The sequence below is a fragment of the Bremia lactucae genome, linkage group LG1 (assembly GCF_004359215.1).
Source record: "Bremia lactucae strain SF5 linkage group LG1, whole genome shotgun sequence".
NCBI classification, from domain to species: Eukaryota; Oomycota; class Peronosporomycetes; order Peronosporales; family Peronosporaceae; genus Bremia; species Bremia lactucae.
The window spans coordinates 5,725,797-5,744,999 of record NC_090610.1 but is presented as its reverse complement, the minus strand read 5'-3'; the positions used below and the strand labels follow the sequence as shown (position 1 = coordinate 5,744,999).

The 19,203-nt window shown below is 47.2% G+C and overlaps 4 protein-coding genes across 4 annotated transcripts; 1 reads left to right on the top strand and 3 right to left on the bottom strand.

Moving 5' to 3' along the window:
- Positions 1 to 356: 356 nt before the first annotated feature.
- Positions 357 to 7,825, top strand: CCR75_004699 (uncharacterized protein; the record flags this gene model as incomplete). Its single annotated transcript, XM_067962785.1, has 2 exons — positions 357 to 1,198; positions 1,279 to 7,825. 2 exons carry the CDS (start codon positions 357 to 359, stop codon positions 7,823 to 7,825), a joined length of 7,389 nt encoding a protein of 2,462 aa, XP_067822435.1.
- A 561-nt stretch (positions 7,826 to 8,386) lies between these two features.
- CCR75_004698 (uncharacterized protein) lies at positions 8,387 to 9,130 on the bottom strand (the record flags this gene model as incomplete). Its single annotated transcript, XM_067962784.1, has 1 exon — positions 8,387 to 9,130. The coding sequence occupies one exon, from the start codon at positions 9,128 to 9,130 to the stop codon at positions 8,387 to 8,389; it is 744 nt and encodes a 247-aa protein (XP_067822434.1).
- Positions 9,131 to 9,869: 739 nt separating this feature from the next.
- Positions 9,870 to 10,684, bottom strand: CCR75_004697 (uncharacterized protein; the record flags this gene model as incomplete). Its single annotated transcript, XM_067962783.1, has 6 exons — positions 9,870 to 9,892; positions 10,014 to 10,032; positions 10,093 to 10,267; positions 10,333 to 10,465; positions 10,506 to 10,554; positions 10,608 to 10,684. 4 exons carry the CDS (start codon positions 10,682 to 10,684, stop codon positions 10,128 to 10,130), a joined length of 399 nt encoding a protein of 132 aa, XP_067822433.1. The 3' UTR covers positions 9,870 to 9,892; positions 10,014 to 10,032; positions 10,093 to 10,127.
- A 162-nt stretch (positions 10,685 to 10,846) lies between these two features.
- CCR75_004696 (uncharacterized protein) lies at positions 10,847 to 11,458 on the bottom strand (the record flags this gene model as incomplete). The annotated part of the gene is made up of 1 exon (XM_067962782.1): positions 10,847 to 11,458. One exon carries the CDS (start codon positions 11,456 to 11,458, stop codon positions 10,847 to 10,849), a length of 612 nt encoding a protein of 203 aa, XP_067822432.1.
- Between the last annotated feature and the right edge of the window lie 7,745 nt (positions 11,459 to 19,203).

The following is a 19,203-nucleotide window of genomic DNA, read 5'->3' as shown; positions in this document are numbered from 1 at the left end:
GTATTAGTTATAATTAAGTTGAAGTTAACAGATAGAAAGAAGAGATACTATATTATATTAATACAGTTTTCATTTAACCCTCTTTAAAATAGTTGTCTTCAAGAGAAAGGAGCGGTCTATTTAATTTAAAAATGATAAATTATTTTAATTTTTTTTTGTGGGATATCAATTTCAGTACTGGGGATATCAATACCCATTTTTAATTGCATCATTATTATTTGATATTGAAGTGCCTTTTCGATTCAAGTCGCTGCCAGCTTCTGATTTGCCAAATATCACATAACACGCACTTAATCGAAACATCTACGGACGCGCCAAAAACTCTCGATAAATCTCAAACAAGATAAAGCAACAAGATGCAGGAAACGGCACACGTGAGCACTGTCACGTTACTCCTTGGCAGCGATGCACGCAAATTGGTGCTTGTTCCAGGCATTCCACTTCAGGAGCTAATGCAGTGCGTTACGGCGGGATTTCATATCGTCAACAAGACGCCCGTAGCTGTGCGGCACGCCACCAGCAACGTGCTGTACCCACTGTCGCTACTGTGCCGCTCACCGGATCTATTTGAAAACGCTACTCTTCACCTAGTCCTTGAAAGCGAACAAATACCGCCTCATGATTATGGCAGAAAGAGCAGCAAGCACCGACATCGTGTTCTTCATAGCCGAAAGCGCGGCGCCCGAGCACATAGTACGCCAGACCGACGCAACTCGCATGTACTATCGACGAGTTATGATGCGGCTGCAAATGACGCAAGCAAGGCGCAAATAATGAAGGACGAACCCAATGTGGATCTGGATTTGGATCTTTCGGACTTTGAATTGCCACAACTCGTTAATGTATTCACGCAGGCGTGTCCCACGGGTGCTTTAGACCGACTTACATTTGATCGATGTCTTGAGAAAATTCTTTCACAGTCAGGACGCTACGATTCACAGGCAAGAAAGATGTTTACGAGACTATTCTCGATCTTTGAAGCAGAGAGTTTTCAGAAAGATATTGTAGATGTTGCCGATTTTCTCGGAGGCGTCTCTGTTTTTGCATGCGGTGAACGGGATGAAAAGATTCAATTGACGTTTGAACTGTACGATATGGACGGCGATGGATTCATCACGATGGAAGAAATGACAAAATATTTCATGGCAGTATTTTTGGTCATTGGAAACTCTTCGCCCGATCTTTTTCAGCCAACCAAGTGCGTTGCCCGATTAAGTGTTGCGTTTTTAGTTACTGCCATGCTCATCTGTGCTAACTACGTTGTTTTGCAAATATTAGTATCAATCCAGCTGAGCTGGGCCGCGTGACGGCGAAGCAATGTTTCGCCGAGTCGACTTTAAACGAAGAGGGGAAATTATCTTACGAGGCATTTCGAGAATGGTATTTAGAATCTGGACCCACTCAGCTCGTCACGACGAAGTTTAGTCAGGATGGTGGACCCAAATCTCGTGTAAATGTCGTGCATTCAGAAGGCTTTGATCTAGCTACCTTGCGTGAAGTCACGGGCCTGGCTGCTGTAAGCGCAGCAGAATTTTTCTCCATGTTCAGCGTTTTATTAAGGAAGAGTGACGACACAAAACAAGTACTTACCCGCGCCGAGTTTAAAAAATGCTTTTCGGACATGCTAGAAATATTGAATCGGGAGCATAGTAGCAGAATTGCAACGTTTTTGGATCAAGTATATGATGCTTTTGATGAAGATGGCAGCGACATGATTGACTTGGTGGAGCTGAGTAGCGGGCTTTCGGTGTTGTGTGGCGGGTCAGTTGAAGACAAAATCACCGCGACTTTTAAGATAATCGATACTAATGACGATGGATACATTACGCAGCAGGAGATGCAGACATATTTAGCATCGACTTATAATGTCATGTACGTGACTTCCCCAGCTTTAAGAACGACAGTTGGTGTTGATGCTAAAGCTCTGGCTTATTTTACATCAATGGATGCATTTGCGAGTTTGGACAGTAATAATGACGGGAAAATGTCGTTGAAAGAATTTTTGACCTGGTTTTGGGTTTATGGGCAGGAGTTCCAGCAACACTCGTTGGGTTCAGGTAGAGATTCACTGCGTTGGCCTGATAAAAATGGCACCGATGTCTTCAATACCTCAAGCTTTGTTGCCTCCATCACAGGATTGCGAGATCGCAATGCTAACGATGTCTTTGAAATAATTGCGTCCAAAGTAAACGAAGATGGAGTTTTGTCTCGAGAAGCTTTCTTTTCGATTGTGGACGAACTTGTTGAAGAGCATGCCGCCAATACAAACCAAGCATTAAGTGCAGACGAGAACAATGAATTGCAACGTATCATAGAAACTATTTTTGACGGATTTGACACAGATCACGATGGATTTGTCGATTTCTGTCAACTATCTAGCGGCATTTCAGTATTGTGTGCTGGGTCACAACAAGAAAAAATTAGTTCTGCTTTTTCTTTGTTTGACATCAACCAGGATGGCTTCATCTCGCGTGATGAAATGGTGACATATCTTGCCTCTGTATATCGAATTGTTTTCATGACTTCTCCTGGCATGGTGCAGCAACTTTACGGAATTTCTCCAGAAGAACTTGCTCGGATTACAACGACAGATGCATTTTCTCTTGCTGACGCAAATCACGACGATCGATTAAGTTTTGAGGATTTTACTAAGTGGTACAGCTCCCACGAAGCATCTCGGCTTCCTACTTTGCAGCAGCCGCAACAGGACGTACCTCCAGCTTTCTTAGAAAGTGCATTGCCATATGTAAGGGTATCTTCAGTGTACTCAAAAGGAGTGCTTGCTCGAATGGGGAAGCTCACCAACCTTTGTGCATACGATGTTTCTGAAATCTTTGAGATTTTTCGAGCGTCCGCAGATAGCGAGGGCAAAATATCGCAAACAATTTTTAATAAATGCTTTCAGAAATTGTTAGCAAAAGGTGGACTTATTAGTCGTCAAACTCAGATGGAGACCCAAGAGCTTCTTAAGGAATTATTTGAGCTGTTCGATTCTGATATGGATGGGATTGTTGATGTGCAGGAGCTCAGTGCCGGACTTTCAATTCTATGTGGTGGAAATCGAGCTGACAAAACTAAGTCGATGTTCACCATGTATGATGTTAACCATGATGGTGTTATCTCCCCTGATGAAATGAATAGTTACTTGACATCCGTTTTCAAGGTCATGTTCAAGGCATCGCCAGATTTGCCATCGAAAATGGGAATGATGCCTAAGCAACTTGCCCGAACGACAACGAGAGAGTGTTTTCGAATTTTTGACAAAAATGAAGACGGCCAATTAAGTTTTGACGAGTTTCAGGGTTGGTTTCAACTTCACAATCCGGACGTCCAGCGTCAGCAGGGGCTAAATTCGAGTGAAAGTATTGTCTTACCTCGTGATGTTCTTGCAGAAACTTCAGTTTTAAGCTCAAGCGAGGCAAATACATTGAGTATAATTTCAAATGAGAAAGCAAAGAAGCAGTCGGGTTCTGAAAACGTATCGTTGGATGACGTGTTGGAGATCTTCGCCCTAGCAGCTGGTGGAGGCAAACTAATTTCGCGACGCATCTTTGAGGAATGCTTGCGCAAAACTATTTTCGGCAAGGTTCCTTCTATGGAAGATGGTGGCATTCGCGTTCACAAAATGATTGACGGACTTCGTGCCGCATTTGGTACTGAGCAAAAGGATAATATCGATATAATTGAACTCGTAAGCGGGCTGTCAATATTATGCGGCGCATCTTCCCTGGACGCGAAAATTTTGGCCGCATTTAAAATTTACGATACGAATAAAGATGGTGTGATTTCTATAGACGAGATGACACACTATTTAGGGTCCGTATATAAGCTACTTCACGCACTTGATCCTTCTTGTGAACGAAATTTAAGCATGTCATCGGGCACTTTGGCCGCGGTGACAGCTGATGAGATATTTAAAGTCGCCGACGTTGATCAGAATGGAAAGCTGACCTTCGAAGATTTTAAATATTGGTATTCATCGCCAGAGCATGCGCCTTCTATTGACAATTTAGCTCCCTTAGATCTTGAAGAAGTGCGCCATCTGACAAACTTAGGGAACCTGGATGTGGTTGAGGTTCTCGAACGCTTTGCTCAGCATGCCAATGAAGCTGGGATGGTTAATCGTGAATCCTTTGACATATGTTTTTTTGAAATTTATAAATTAGCCCACCTATGCTTTCAAAACGAAAATGAGGTTGCGAAAAAGGTGGCAGATCGCTTATATAGTGTGTTTAATCAAGACGAAAACGGGCAAATTAATTTCAGTGAGCTAGCTAGTGGGCTGTCTGTTCTTTGTAAGGGACCACGTGATGCCAAAGTGAAGGCTGCGTTTCGTCTGTTTGATAATAATACTGATGAATTTATTTCGTCTGACGGATTGAAGCGCTATCTCACATCAGCCTTGAAAGTGCTCTACGAAGTACACCCCTGCATCAAGGATGTAGCTGGCATTTCCGCTGCGAAGCTTGCTCTTGTAACTGTAGAACATGTTTTTTTGGAATCTAACAGGAGCTTTGACGCCAAGTTGAGTTCCGACGATTTTTTGAAATGGTGCGACTCCCCATCAGTGGATGGAGTTAGCAGTTCCGTGACAAAGAAAGCACTTTTTGAGTCTTTGCTGCCGCTTAACGAAATGAAGCAATTGTCTTTTCTAGCTTCACTTGAACCGAATGAAGTGCTTAAAATATTTGCCTGTGGAGCGGATAATAACGGGCTATTATCGCAAAGCAGATTTTACAAGAGCTTTTGCGAGGTCATTTATGCTCATCAGTCAAAGCAGACACAAGCTTTTGGTCTTGATATGCAACAAAAGCTGCAAAATGCTCTGAGCAGCCTCTTTGCTCTGTTTTATAAGAAAAACATTGGTGCTGTGAGCTTTATAGAGCTTGCGCATGGGGTGTCTGTGTTTTGTGATGGTACAAAATACCAAAAGGTGGAAACTGCCTTCTCGCTTATTGATTATAATGACGACGGATTCATTTCTTTGGATGAAATGACTCGCTACCTTACTTCTTTGTTCCGTGTGCTATTTCTAGCGTCTCCTGACTCGCAGTCACTTGATGTCAGTCCAGAAGAATTAGGAAATGTCACGGCACAACAGGTATTTGCTGAGGCTGACCAAGATCACGATGGGCAGCTAACACTTGAAGAATTTAAGCTATGGTATCAGCAAGCAGATGGAATTGGTGGGGTCGCAAAGAATGCGGAACAATTGTTAAATTCGGCGAAAGCTCGGCGACCTACGAAAATGCAAGTAGCGTCGCCCATTGAACAGCTTAAATCCTTTACAGACTGCACCAACGAGCAAAGAATTGTATCACAAGAAAGAATAAACGGCCTTATTCAAACAATTTTATCGAAAGAAACAAAGCCCGAATGGAAACAGCAGATTCATCTTGCTCTTAATCGCCTTAAAAATGATTTTGATGTGGACCAGAAGGAAATGATCGACCTCAGCGAAATTTCGAGTGGCTTGTTAATTCTCTGTGGCGGCCTGTCCGAAGACAGAATACCGACTGCTTTTGCATCACATGATTATAATGCTGATGGATACATCTCCACGGAAGAAATGAAGCGGTATTTAAATTCTGCGTTTCAAATTTTTAAAGTCGCCTTACCTTCTCGACTGCAACATTTCACACTGGCGTCAACAGAGGAACTGGGTGCTTTAACAGCTGATCAGGCGTTTTCTAAAGCTGACCTCGACGAAAATGGTCGCATGGGCCTTGCAGAATTTCGCATGTGGTATGCTCGATCAAATGCCGCCGTCATCGAGAGATTTATCCAAAATAGTATTCCTGAGTGGCTATTAGTACAAGAGCTGCAGCATTTAACAAATTTGGGGTTGCTCTCGACTCAGCAGCTATTCGAGACGCTCGCTGACTTTGCAGCTGCCGATGGCTTTATGGGTAAGGACGTTTTTCGACAGTCAATCGATCACTTCGTCGTTAACTCTGCTACACAAGAGAAAAAGAGCAGGTTACACTTTGTAGCGGATCAAGTTTTTGAACTGTTAGACAAGGACAAAAATGGACTTGTAGACTTAAATGAAGTGGTAAACGTATTATCGATGCTGTGTTGTGACACCCATGCCGACAACGTACGTTTCGCGTTCAACTTGTATGACTTGAACCACGATGGGTACATTTCGCTGGGCGAAATGCGTTTGTACCTCACATCGATGCTTGATGTACTGTTTGAAGCAAGACCTACTATTATAAAGCAGATAGACGTGACTCCCGAGGAATTGGGAAATATCACAGCGGAGCAAGCGTTTGCTGAAGCGGACCAGGGTAGGGATGGTAAGCTTTCCTTTGCGGAGTTTAGTCTCTGGTTTTTGCAGCTGAGTTCTTCAAGTGATACTCCTGTATCAGCGGCTCTTGGGGAGTATGTTGGCAAGTTGCAAAAAGAAATAGTCTTAACCGACCGGCCCGTACCCGAATGGGTCAGCCTGGATGTGGTGAAACATATGACAAATTTAGGAAACTATTCAGCTGACGAAGTTTTTGAAATATTTGCCAACCGCTGCTCAGAAAACGGTACGCTAGCACGTGAAACTTTTGAGGAATGTTTCGAACAGCTTGTCGACGAGCAATTGAAAAATGATGAGGTCAGCTTGGCGCGATTACGGCTTATTCTGAACAGACTTTTCGTAATCTTTGATGAAAACAATACCGGCACTGTTGATTTTTGTGAACTAAGTAGCGGTTTGTCCGTACTTTGCGGTGGTTCCCGGGAAGAAAAAGTTCGCGCAGCTTTTTCGCTCTATGACCTTAACCGAGACGGACTTATCTCGTTGGATGAGATGGTGCGCTATTTGGCAAGTGTCTTTAAGGTTTTATATGAGACAAGCCCGGGAACCGACGAAAAGCTAGGTGTGCAGCCGGAGGATCTGGCCATTATTTCGGCAGAGCAATGCTTTTTGGAAGCAAACCTGAATGAAGACGGAAAGCTAAGTTTTGATGAGTTTGTAAGTTGGTACTCGAAATCAGCAAGATTTGAGGCCCCTATAGCAGATGTGAGCAGCCGATTAGTTCAGCAGCGAGCTACTCGCCAATTAATTCAAGGCAGCACGAGCTCGACTCCCTGTGACGGCTCACCTTTACACAAAGCCATTGAAACTTCAGCTCATGTATTACCTAAAGAAAAAAATTCTCACTCGGCCACCATTGATTCCCCTCCAGCCTTGTATTCGTCGGAGAAAGTTCACAGAATGACGGGATTCAACGATGACTCCCTACTCCCGCCAAAATCTGTATCTGTTCTGAAAGTGGATAGCTCGAATATGGAGCATGTCCGACAATTGCTCAAGCTAGGCACGTACGAGGTCAACGAGATGTTAGAGATTTTTGCTGAAGCTGCTCCTTCTGGTGAACTTACGTTTGCTGCATTTAAAAAGTGCTTTGACCGAATTATTCGACTGGCAGGTGGACACGAGTCACATGCCGAGCGACAGGAGGCTGACGAAATGGTTCGTCGCTTGTTTCGTGTGTTTGATACGAATAACAGCAACACTGTCAATTTTAACGAGCTTGGTTGTGGACTCTCAGTGTTGTCTGGGTCAAGCATGGATGACAAGATTTTTGCAGCATTTCAGCTTAACCATCGAACTGGAGACGGGTTCATAACGCAAGAAGAGATGATCAAGTATTTGGCGTCAATCTTCAAGGTTATGTATCAGACGACAGATATCACTAAGACCGATGTTGGTATGGCGCCCGAAGAATTTGCTCGTATTAAAGCGAATGATTGCTTTAAAAAGGCGGATTTAAATGGAGATGAGAAATTCAGCATTGAAGAGTTTAAAAAGGTACGAATGCACTAAAAGGTTCGTGATGGTGGCTGATAGTCCCTTGTATTTCGCAGTGGTGCACTTCGGAATTGTAAGGAACCAAATTCTATCTTAAAGCTTTCAAGGAATGCGGAAAAACATAGCGTCGTGTTCAAGCTTGTATCCTTGATGTCTTCGGCTCCGCCATTGAGTTTAGTAAAAGCATCGTGCAAGCTTCAAAAGATATAAGTCACAAACTCAATGAAGCAAAAACGTTTATGACTATTAAGTAAAAAAGAAGAGTGCAAATTAGCGAAATATGTTGAAAATTCGAACGCTTTTACAATTTCTACACATCGCGTGCATTACCTTCAAAGCAATTTCATTAGATAATGCTTGTGTCTGCACTGGAGACGAGCGTATTGGAATGAGTTGCCTTTCACGAAAGCAGTTACTCCGTCGTGAGTAGCATTTTTTTTTTTTTTTTTTTTTTCAAATCCTATCCAAAGCCAGTACCAAGCTGCTTTATGTGTAAGTCGCCATCTGTCTACAGCCAGACTTATTTGTAACTGTGTAGTGAGAAAGATTATGAAAACTATAGAGTAATGCATTGTATTAGAATCTTGATTCTCTTTGCAAGCGATATACTGAGATAAGAGCGAGCTCGGCTTGAGCTCCTAGCGTATCATCAACTTCTCGCAGATTTCGTGCTCGCACCTTGGCTCGGAAATCCTTTGGGCTTAGTAAACTTATAGAATCGTGCGCGACCAAGCGTGATATAAAACGCTGAAAATTCATAAGGTCTTTGCGTTGCTGTAGGAGTAGAGCGAGTAGATGCTCCCATACAAAGCCGATGAAGGCCTCACTAGGGCACTGCTCCATCACCCAACAAATATCGGAGATGCTTGGAACCACAGCATCAGCATTTAATCTCATCATGCCATAATTTTGGCCACCTTGAGAGCTGTTGAAAATTTCAAGCCAGTCGCTCTTGGCCAGAGCAGACCATTGACGCACTTCTTCGGCTGCCGCTTGTTGAGGCTGCAAGAAATGTCGCCTTGCGCTGTCACGCGCTCGTTCACTTGTATTTTGCGCTACAATTTCATTATCGCAGGGTTTTATTAAAACTGATGAACTTGTTAAAAGTTCTTTAAATGAAATATTTGTGGGCGGCAGGACATTCGCGATCTTCAGCTCCGGTCGTGGTAGCACAAACTCATCTTCGATTTTGATACGCTCGAGTCGAAGATTTCGGGATGCGCGTCTTCGTAAAAAGCATAGCTGTAGTATCTGTTCAGGTGCAAGGCCTTCCTGGTAGAGGTTAAAGGCAGCGGACGCAGACACGCTAGCCTCATCCATCACTTTCTGTGAAGCTTGAATTGTATGTATTTGGAAAGGATTTAGCCTGAAATGAAATTAATAAAAAAATATAGATAGATATTCGATACTGACTGTGATGGTGCTGTGGATCACCACTTCGCTACAGGACTGGAATGTCGCGCGCACAGACATCACTTGCAAAGTAATAAGGCTTGTGTCCGCGAATTAGAGAAGCAGCGCTGTAACGTCAGTAGTAGCCGTTAATGTGGTGTGGTCAACACTAGGAATCATATGTCCTTTGCATGAATCATGTAAATTTATGGGATTTTATGCATTCCTGCTTGCTCAATGGAAAGTTTGCTTGTTGTTGTATCTAAGACAAAATAAAGTCTTGCGCAATTTAGCACTTTTATAATGAAGCTTAAGTAACTTTACCATAAAAATTAGATTTAGCACAAGTTTGCAAGCACTTTGCAATGCAGCTGTAACAAGATGCGGAGTTCATCGGTATCGGAAAAAAAAATAAAATGACGGGTCCATCGTTTTACGATCAAGATCCAATACAACAATAGTGGTTTCGCAAACGGTGAGCCAGACCGTACTCTCACCTTAAAATCACATTCTGCATCTCTACTGTGGACAGAGATGGGTGCTTACAAGCGGCAGATAGCTGCTGGTAAATGCTATTTCAGTAATCAGGTCTAAGCAGCAGTGAGCTTAAAACGACAAGTTGAAGTGATTTTTTATTGCAATATGAGATAATGAACAACTTAACGCCATGATTAAATAAAGGCACGGATACTACAACACAAGAAACACAAGAAATTAATTAGCCACATTCACAAGCCACTGAAGCTAGATATTCGATTTTCGTTCAAAGCTAACTTAGCCAATGTTATATGGATTTGTGAATTGGTGTTACATCGACAATGGTCTTGCTGCTATCGATGTCCACTCGTAATGAATTAGGTTTTGTTGCAACGTTTGAGTTAAATACATACTTGTCAAACATTTCAGGTGGGGACATACTCCTTCCTCAAATCTGATCTTCTTGCGTAAACGTCCCGCCACCATTGCCATCTACATTTATGTCGCATACAAGCTTTTCCATCTCGATACCTCCTTCTTGAACCATGAGATCAGTTAGAGCGTCAAGCAGGCTCTCACTGACGTCAGCTGCAAAACATGAAGAAGATTAGCAATAACACCTTAAGTGTTAAGGACAGGCATCAGCTACATACCATGAGCATTAAGCATACGGGTCCGCATTAATCTATGCTCCACTTCTACGCGGTCCGTAAAACCCTGAATTGCAGCTGTCCTTTGATAAAAATCATTCTCCATGTCGTCGTCCTGAGCAACATATGGTTTTAGCTCGTACAAAACAATATATCCCATCAAATAGAACACTTACCAAAATATACTTAATCATAGCGGTAGTTTTATCGTTCGTGTCGTTAAGACTAAGCACAATAAGCTCATAAGATCCAATTGATTTAGTAACGCACGATCGTACCATTCATCGCTGCGGTCAGGAGACTGATTCATTGAATCAACATCTCTAATGCAGTCAGCACTCAAACTTAGATGCATTTTTGTTTGGTCCGACTCGAAAACTGGTGGTGCAAGCAATATCGAAGCTTTCAAGCTCAAACTGTTGTCACCAAGTGCGTCATGAGTCGCAGTTTTATCTGACACGGTACTTAACATGGAAGTGTCAATAGTTACAATTTGCCGTAGAATACTCAATTTCGCTTACTCAACGTTAGCCGTTCCGCTAGTTGAAATTGTTGATGCTGCTTCAAAACAGCTTGCTTTGGCTGAACCAGCTTGGACTCTACTCCTTTTTACTGTCGGGGACGCCAGTGTTGAGGTCATCGCCATACCCCGTTTCCTTGAAGAAGCTTCGTTGTTTGCATCTCTCCTTATGCCAGCCTGAAAAGCGAACGTAGTAGCTTTCGTATTTGTGGCTTCCGCCTTATCTCGTGATCCTTTTCGTACACCTAAGCTTGAAATAACTCCTCCACATTTGCTCGCGCTCAATTCTCTCTCGTCTCGGGTCACTCTTCGCTTTTTTGAGGTAGAAGAGATGGTTTGAGCGGGAAATGCAAGCGGAAGCAAACATTTTGCTTGCGACGTCAACATGGAATTCTTGGCCTTTTTTGAAACAGCCTCGTCGCTAGTTATTTTATTTCTATTCATGGTTGCTGCGTTTAAGGCAAACTTGCCAAGCATCGGCTTGGTGTTTGCAGATGCCGATATTGCCGCCCTTCCTGCAATACCCTCGGCAAATTTTCCGGACCGAACGGACTTTGGATGATATTTTATAAAGCTAAAGCCTGCACTCTTTTTCTGTGTATCATTCATCGCTAGTGGTCGCATGAAGCTGTTGGCTGAAAAAAAAATGGTCTTTGTGTTGCCTAACCGTGGAAGAGTTTAAAATGAGCGCACAAGTAGACATAGTACGTTAGGTTTTCACTTGCCCGTATTCGAGCCCTGTCCGGCTGACATTACGTGATCGGCTTTTGTATGCGCGTCACCATAAGATTGTTTCTCTGCATTTTGTGCATTCAAGGTGCTTAAAAAGTGGTACGAGCGGTCTTGTAGATCACGTACTTGTCTGTGGCGGCAACGGACCTTTCGATATACACAGCTTGAACTTTCCGTTAGTTGGTGCAGCTCTACCCGTGTCTGCTGCATTGGTATTGCTCAATTTATTTCTAAAGGTGGTGCTGTGAAGTGACATCGTTTCCTTTTAAGACGCACGCTTGTCGAATGAGGAATGCGGAAACTTCAACTATTAAGCCAGAGTGATGGTCATTATCATTCAATTTTTTTAATTTGATTTGAGTGCTGGTCAACTAACCTATATAATTCAAATAATACGATTTGCCGTAACTTCTGAGCTTGCACCTTAGCTCGAAACTAATATGGCTCTGTGCGGGAGTTTGCGCTACAAAGCTTTTAGTAATGCTTTTTCAATATACAGCCTTATATTGTCAGAGATAAGGCTTCATACCTAAAGTAGATGCCAATGATATATACAGCAGCGTACTTTTACATAATTCCTTATTTATTACGCGAAGCGCGACTAGATGAGTGATCCCCCAAAGCACTTTCCATTCACGAAGACCTGGGGAGCAGTCTTGACAGCCTTGTCAGCGATCCTCTGGAGTAAGTAAATGGATACCACTCACTTCATCGAATTCTCACTCATGACGTGATTGACAACCATAGAGTACTTGCACGCGGGCTTCATGAACCCTTTTTATGTCCTTTGCACCCTTCGTCAGATTAGCAGCTCCTGTCCGCACTTTGAGCCAATGGGTCATTATACTTTACGACTTCACGCTTCGTGTCATGCATGTCCAAGTGCAATCCACACGCTTGCTGCTTGCGATTGACTTATAAGACGACCCTTATCCATTGCTGCACTATTACGTTGTGACTAGAGTAAACATCGCTTTCGTATCCCTGCATTTGAGATTCAATTGAGTAATTCAAGATAAATAACACTCGCGATCTTTTGAATCTGTTGTTTGCTCAAACTGAGTATGGGGAAATTTTAAGCCGAGCTTCGTTCATATAAACGCACTTCGTGAGCTGGCGTGCTATCGAGTAGCGCCACAACGGTCAGATCCTCAAGCGCGCGCTGCATAGGCTTAACCTTGCGCATGTTGGCGTTTCGGCGGTGCGCCTCAACTGTATCAAGTTCAAAATGTTGCCGTTAAGTGCCTCTATTAGCGTGGCGAGATCGTTGACTGATACAGCCGCACATCCAAATTCAACAGATCAATCAATTGTGCGGCAAAACAAATACGTCTCCTTGTAGAGAAATCCTGTGTCGATCAACACAATAGTGATGCTACGCTTACGCTGCGCGTAAGGTGCAGCATGACGGCCGAATGCATGCCAAAGCTTGAGCTAAGCACTGCTCGTTTGCCGAAGGTTTTGAAGGCTCACCTCACCCCTTGCTGAGCGCGTTAGCGTAGGTCTCGAGCGGTATTTTGCGATTTACTTTTTTGGTACTTACAAATGTGCATACATCGGAGCTGCGACTTTTATGCTGTTCGGTCATTATACTTGCGTGTTGATCGACACAGGATTTCTCTACATGGAGACGTATATGTTTTGCCGCACAATTGATTGAGCTGTTGGATTTACTTCTCAATTTGCCGGCTAACCCACAAGTCGACTGTTGTGAAGAACCCATATCGTTTAAGCTTCTTAGCTCCACAGCCTTTACCGCTTTCCCTTCCGCTAGCCATCATGGAGAAACCAGCTTCTGCCTCTTCTCTCCTTCGTGCTGACAAGATCGCCTCTGTAGCATCTGATGCTGCTGACCAGCGTCCGACGATGGCTGACCTGCTGTTCCAGCAAGAGGTCATTCGCCGCGACCAGGCAACTTTCGACGCCGCTCGTCGTCGCGTGGAGACTCCGAAGCCTCTCGCGCTTGACATTGAAGTGATCGAGCGCCAATATGCCGCCGGTTGTGACTGGTCTGGCATTGTCGCTCGCATCGGTCAGTCTCGCCCGTACCCGCTCCCGCGCGCCAAGTTTGACATGGTAATTGAAACGGGGAAGGCGTTTGTGAAGACCCCACTGAAGAAGATAATGGCTGCACTCGTTGGCACGAGCCACAGAAACCGGGCGCTGAACCAGCTATACGAGGAGTTTCTCGTCGGCCAAGTATCCAAAATGCCGGGAGGCAACCTTCGACTCAAGGTGAAAGCGCAGGCTGCATGTTTGAAGCTTGAGCGAACGACCGTCAGCATCCTTGGAGGCGTGTACCCGTTCAAGCCGTTCGACGTCCTTGCGAACAAGTTTTTCTTGGACATCTCGAACGTCGACTCGGACACGGACACAGACCTGATGCTTCGCCGGCTATTTGATCTTGGTTGCCAGCCACTTTATGACACGTTCCGCGACGTAAACCTGGCGACCCGCCTCACGTCTGCGACATGGCGAGTCTTCTTCCGCTCTAACAAGTGTCCGCAGCCGCTGCTTTTGAACGGCTCGGTGTGCGACCAAGTAATCTTTGACAACAAGCTTCATCCGGCGCACGGCAAAGACGCGCCGTTTCAGTCGGAACGTCTCCCGTTCGGCTTTCGCTCGATCCATGGGATTGACTTAGGTACGTCAGAGACCAGCCCTCGTCGTTCATCGTCGAAAGCGTCAGCAACGAAGCCGTCAGTAAAGACACCAAAATCCGCACCAAAGCTTACTTCGAAGACACTTCAACTGGCGGCGATCCCGCCACCGCTGCCGGCCGCTCGAGCCGGGACTCGTTTCTCCTCGCTCCGTAACGCTGGCGAGGTTGAAGAGAATAAGGAAAGTCAGCTCCAGCCAGGAGCTCAGCATGCCCACCAACTTGTGGCACATCAGCTCGCGAAGAAGGTGATAGACATCGACGACATCCTGTCGATCTCGACGTTCCAAGGATCGTCAGGGAAGATTTCACCTCCCTTGAGTCCGGCGCCAAATCGACTAAGATGCTGATGCTCACGGACGGTTTCACGACCGTTAAGAATAAAAAGAAGCGCATGAGAGGAGGTGTCGACTTCTCAAGCATGCTAACAAAGCATATCCCGCGTCCGCTTGATGGTATTGCGACCAAGAACTACTTCGCGGAGCTGCAAACGATGTCCGCATCGTTCCAGAGCTTTGACGCGACAGCTGACCCAAAGTATGGCATGCGACACCAAATTACGCCAGCCGAAGTAAAGATGCCTGAGACGCTCAAGTCGTCAAAGGAGGCTGCTTTCTTCATGGAGAAGCGCCACACGAAGATCAGGAAGGCAAAGAAGGCGTCACCGGTGGTCGAAGTCGCGGAGGCGATGTTGAACGATGAGAACACCGCGTTGCTCAACACGCTCCCCGACCTTCTTGCGGTCGCCGACTGCAAGGTGGAAGGCACAGTGAAGATTTTAGAGAACGCGTCGAACCCAGACCACGTATTGAAGAAACTCGTGGAGTCGGGTCCGGCGTTTAACAGCGCGATATCACTCAAGATGGCTGGGTCCGGCAATGAGATCGCCGGGCTCGCCCAACTGCACATGATCAATCGTGTGCTGAGTGCGACGACGCCGAGCGAAGACGTTACGTTCAGCGTGAAGTGGAAGAAGTTGTTGGGAACAGCTGTGCCATCAAAGCGTGGAGAGCTGCTAAAAATCTGCGCTAAGTGGTGGACGTCAACGGATCAAGTCCGTGAGCTGTCCCGATTCACCAAGGCACTGAGTGTTTTTGAGCTCGCCCTGATGTCGGCAGCACCGACAATCTTCGCAAACGACCACTGGATCCAGTTCGTCACCGGCGAACCCGTTCAATGGTCCCAGCTCACCACGCGCGCTTGCTACACCCCAATACTCTCCTGAAGCTGCTGCGGTCAGACCTCGGCGCACTGTGCATGGAGCACTGGAGCCAAATCCAGTGGCAAGGTCACCTTCTTGATGAACTTGAGGAGCTTCGCAAGCTTGAGGGTGAGTACCCGGTCGATGAGTCGGTGCTGAAGCTCCAGATCGAAGACGACGGGTCTGTGACGCTAGTCGCTGGCGGCCTTGCCACTCGCTGCTAAGGCGGACTCGGCTACACCTAACTGGACAAACGTTGGTGTTCTCACTGTGAACACCAACGGCGTGAAAAAAAAACGGCCACCTTTTGATCGAGCATCTGCTCTCCAGGTACTCGGTATCTTGTCTCCAAAAGACCAAGTTTGCCGACCGCCACCACCTTGACACCTTCCGCTTCCACCTCGAGTCGATGTTCGCGCACAAGCTGTTCGTGAGTGACGAGAATGCGCTGCTCGATCGACCGACGCGAGGTCGAAGTAACGGCGTCTTGACGCTGCTGCGCTCCGACTTTCCCGGCTTCGACTCAGCTGCCGAGGTTCCCCACCTGACAATCCCAAGCCGCTACCTTTTCGTACGTGTGATGGTCGAGCTCGCCCCCATTTACATACACAATGTGTACGCGCCGGTGGACAAACAAGAAAAACAAGCCTTCTTCTCGAGTTTGACGACAGAGGGCTTCGAAGAAGCCGCAACTCACTTAGTGCTCGGTGACCTGAACACTCCACTTGACCCAAGCCTCGACTGCTCCACGCCGGACTTCCGCTGCGACCCGAGTCGCTCGAGTTGCCTTGACTGGTTGGCGCGACTAGGCGTTGTTGACGCCTGGCGTATCCATAACGACTCGAAGCGCGTCTTCACCGGCCCGATGCCCCGCAAAAACCGGCTCGACTACGTGCTTATGTCCGAGTCGTTCTGCAACCGATTCTTCCACGGCGCCAAGTACTTCAACCCAAAGCACGCAGGCGATCACCTCGCGCACAGTGTAAGCTTTAAGTCTGGATCCCAGCTGCACGGCCGAGGGTATTGGAAGTTTCCACGATACCTTCTCGACTATCCACAAGTCGTCTCGGCGATACAGCGCGAAGCCAGCGACATCCTCAAGAAGCTCCGGTCGGCATCGAACCCGGGAAGGCTGTGGGAGACATGGAAGGTGAGCATCAAGTCGCAACTTCAGGACCTCCAGAAAAAAATCCGTACACAAGAGGCTCACGCCGTGGAGGAGGCTCGTGTTGCGCTTGACCGCGCAGCCGCGCACTACCGGACGGAGTCAGCCAAAGAGAACCGAGACGTGTACGAAGCCGCTATGCGCGAGTACAAGGCGACGGTGACAAGGTCGAGCCAGTACAGTCAAGACGCCTCCTTTGACTTTCAAGCCGCGAATGCTGAAAAGTCGACGAAGCACTTTTTCCGACCTCTCGACACCAGCCTTAGGCGCGTCTCCATCGAGGAAGTGATCACGCCAAGCGGACGCGTCTCTACCAACTCGCACGAGATCTGCCTCCGGTTCCTCGAGCACTGGTGTTCCGAGATGGGAGACGACAATAGCCCTGGCGGCAAGGCACTTCCGCCTAATGAGGTGACTCAAAACAAACTGCTGGACTCCGTCGTTCGAAAACTGCCTGAGCTTGACCGCGACATGCTGGACAGGGACGTCAGCGCGTCAGACTTCGAGCTGGCGATCAAGCACATGAAAGCAACTTCGTCTCCTGGGATGGATGGCTTGACGGCTGGTTTCTACCAGGTCGCGCCGGCAATTTTCGGCGAGTGTCTCGCGTTGATATTTAGGAACAGACTCGAGTGCGGAAAGCTTTTGGCGTCGCAACGCAAGTCGGCGGTGATCCTGCTGCACAAGAAAGGCTCCCGTGCTGACCCGGGCAACTATCGCCCGATTGCTCTGATCCCGGTCGACGTCAAGGTGCTGTCTAAGGCACTCACATTCCGTCTTCAGACTGTCATCGGCAAGCTGATCCACCCTGACCAGAAAGGTTTTGTCCGTGGCCGCTCGATCCACCATCACATTCGCTTCCTTGCAGATCTTCAGGACCTTGTGACCAGCCGCGACGAGGAGGCATATGCGCTGTTCTTGGACTTTCAAAAAGCGTTTGACCGAGTGAACTGGGAGTACATGCTCAAGATACTCAAGCGCATGGGCATCGGAGACGGCTTCATCCGCTGGGTCAAGCTGCTGTACACCGACCCGCTCGCGCATCTCCTCATCAACGGCGAAGTTCAACCGGCACTGCACCCAACACGTGGAGTGAAGCAAGGCGACCCGCTCTCTGCGCTGCTCTTTATCTTGACGATTGAACCGCTTGGTAGCCTACTCCGATCGCACGAGGAATACGGTGTTTGCCTCAACGATGACCACACGGTGACGAGCATCTTCTTTGCAGATGACTCGACGCTCCTCGGTAGCTCCATCGCGAACCTGCAGGCTCAGCTCGATATCGTCAAAACGTACTGTAAAGGCTCCGGTGCGAAATTAAACCTATCCAAGTCGGTGCTGCTGGCGCTGAATCGTAGCCTCGAGTGCCCGTTGATGCCGGATGTTCAGGTCCTCGGGCAGACGGAGTCGGTTAAGTACCTTGGTATACCATTCAGCCAGTCATGTATGGACAGCCGTATTCTCGATTTGCTTGACCAACGCTTCTACGACGGCTTCAAATCGTGGTATCGGCGCGCGCGGACATTGCGCGGCCGACTACTCTTGGCGCAGACGATGGTGCTCTCGCATTTGTGGTATTACACAGCACGTGTCGGTTCCGACAGCCATTGTCCGTCGGTGGCAGTCGATGCTGAACCGCTTCGTGCAGAGTCGTAAGCACGACCGCAACGCCTCTCACATTCAGCTGATACCAAGCGAGTACTTGTACCGGCGACGCAGTGACTGAGGTCTTGGGGTCCCGTATCTGGACGCGCAACTCAAGCGACAACGACTTCAGCTCCTGCTTCAGTTCGTGCCTTCAGCTCAGTCGGCAGCGTCTCGAAATTGGACAACGCCAAGCGTGGAGTTGCCGCGCTCGATTTCCCTCGTTACGGTGGATGCCACGCGCTCGATCTCCTGACGATATCACCACGGCGACACGGCGCCATGATTGACTGGAGCCACACGTCGAGATGGTGGAAGTCAACGCTGACTTGGTGGCATCGCACATGCTGGGAGATCACGTGGCATGACCTTCCGATTGAAGAGCGTGCCAGCGATGGACTTCGACAACCGATCTGGTTCAACTCCACCGCTGAGCTACAGTATGAACAGAAAACGCGCTTGGGCACGGCAACGGCGCATCGACGGTGCCTCGGTATGGTACCGGAGCCCCAGCGGAGCTTTCGACTTCATATCTCGCGCGTCTTCGGTCTCCGCTCGCTGGAAGACTTCACCTGTCACGGCAACGCGTGGCCAACTCAGCGCGAGTTTTCCGAACAACACGTGGACTTTTACCATAAGAGGGTGTCTCCAGGGCAGCAACTCAAGTGGCTGCGTGCCCTACACAGAGAGGCGACACAGATCGTGGATCGACTTGGTGCGCGATCTACTGTTCGGCCGACGCCTCATGGAGTTGCATGGAGTTTGGTACCGCATGTAGGCATAACGAGTAACAGAAAGCTGTGCTTGTTCCCAACGATACCAAAGTCGGCCGTCATAAGCATCGTTTGGACGCCAAAGCCGCCGCGAAAGCCGCACCCAATGAAGACTTACTCTGAAAGTGTGGACGAGAAGCAGATCAAAGCACAAGTAAAGCTTTCAAAGCGACTGCGAAC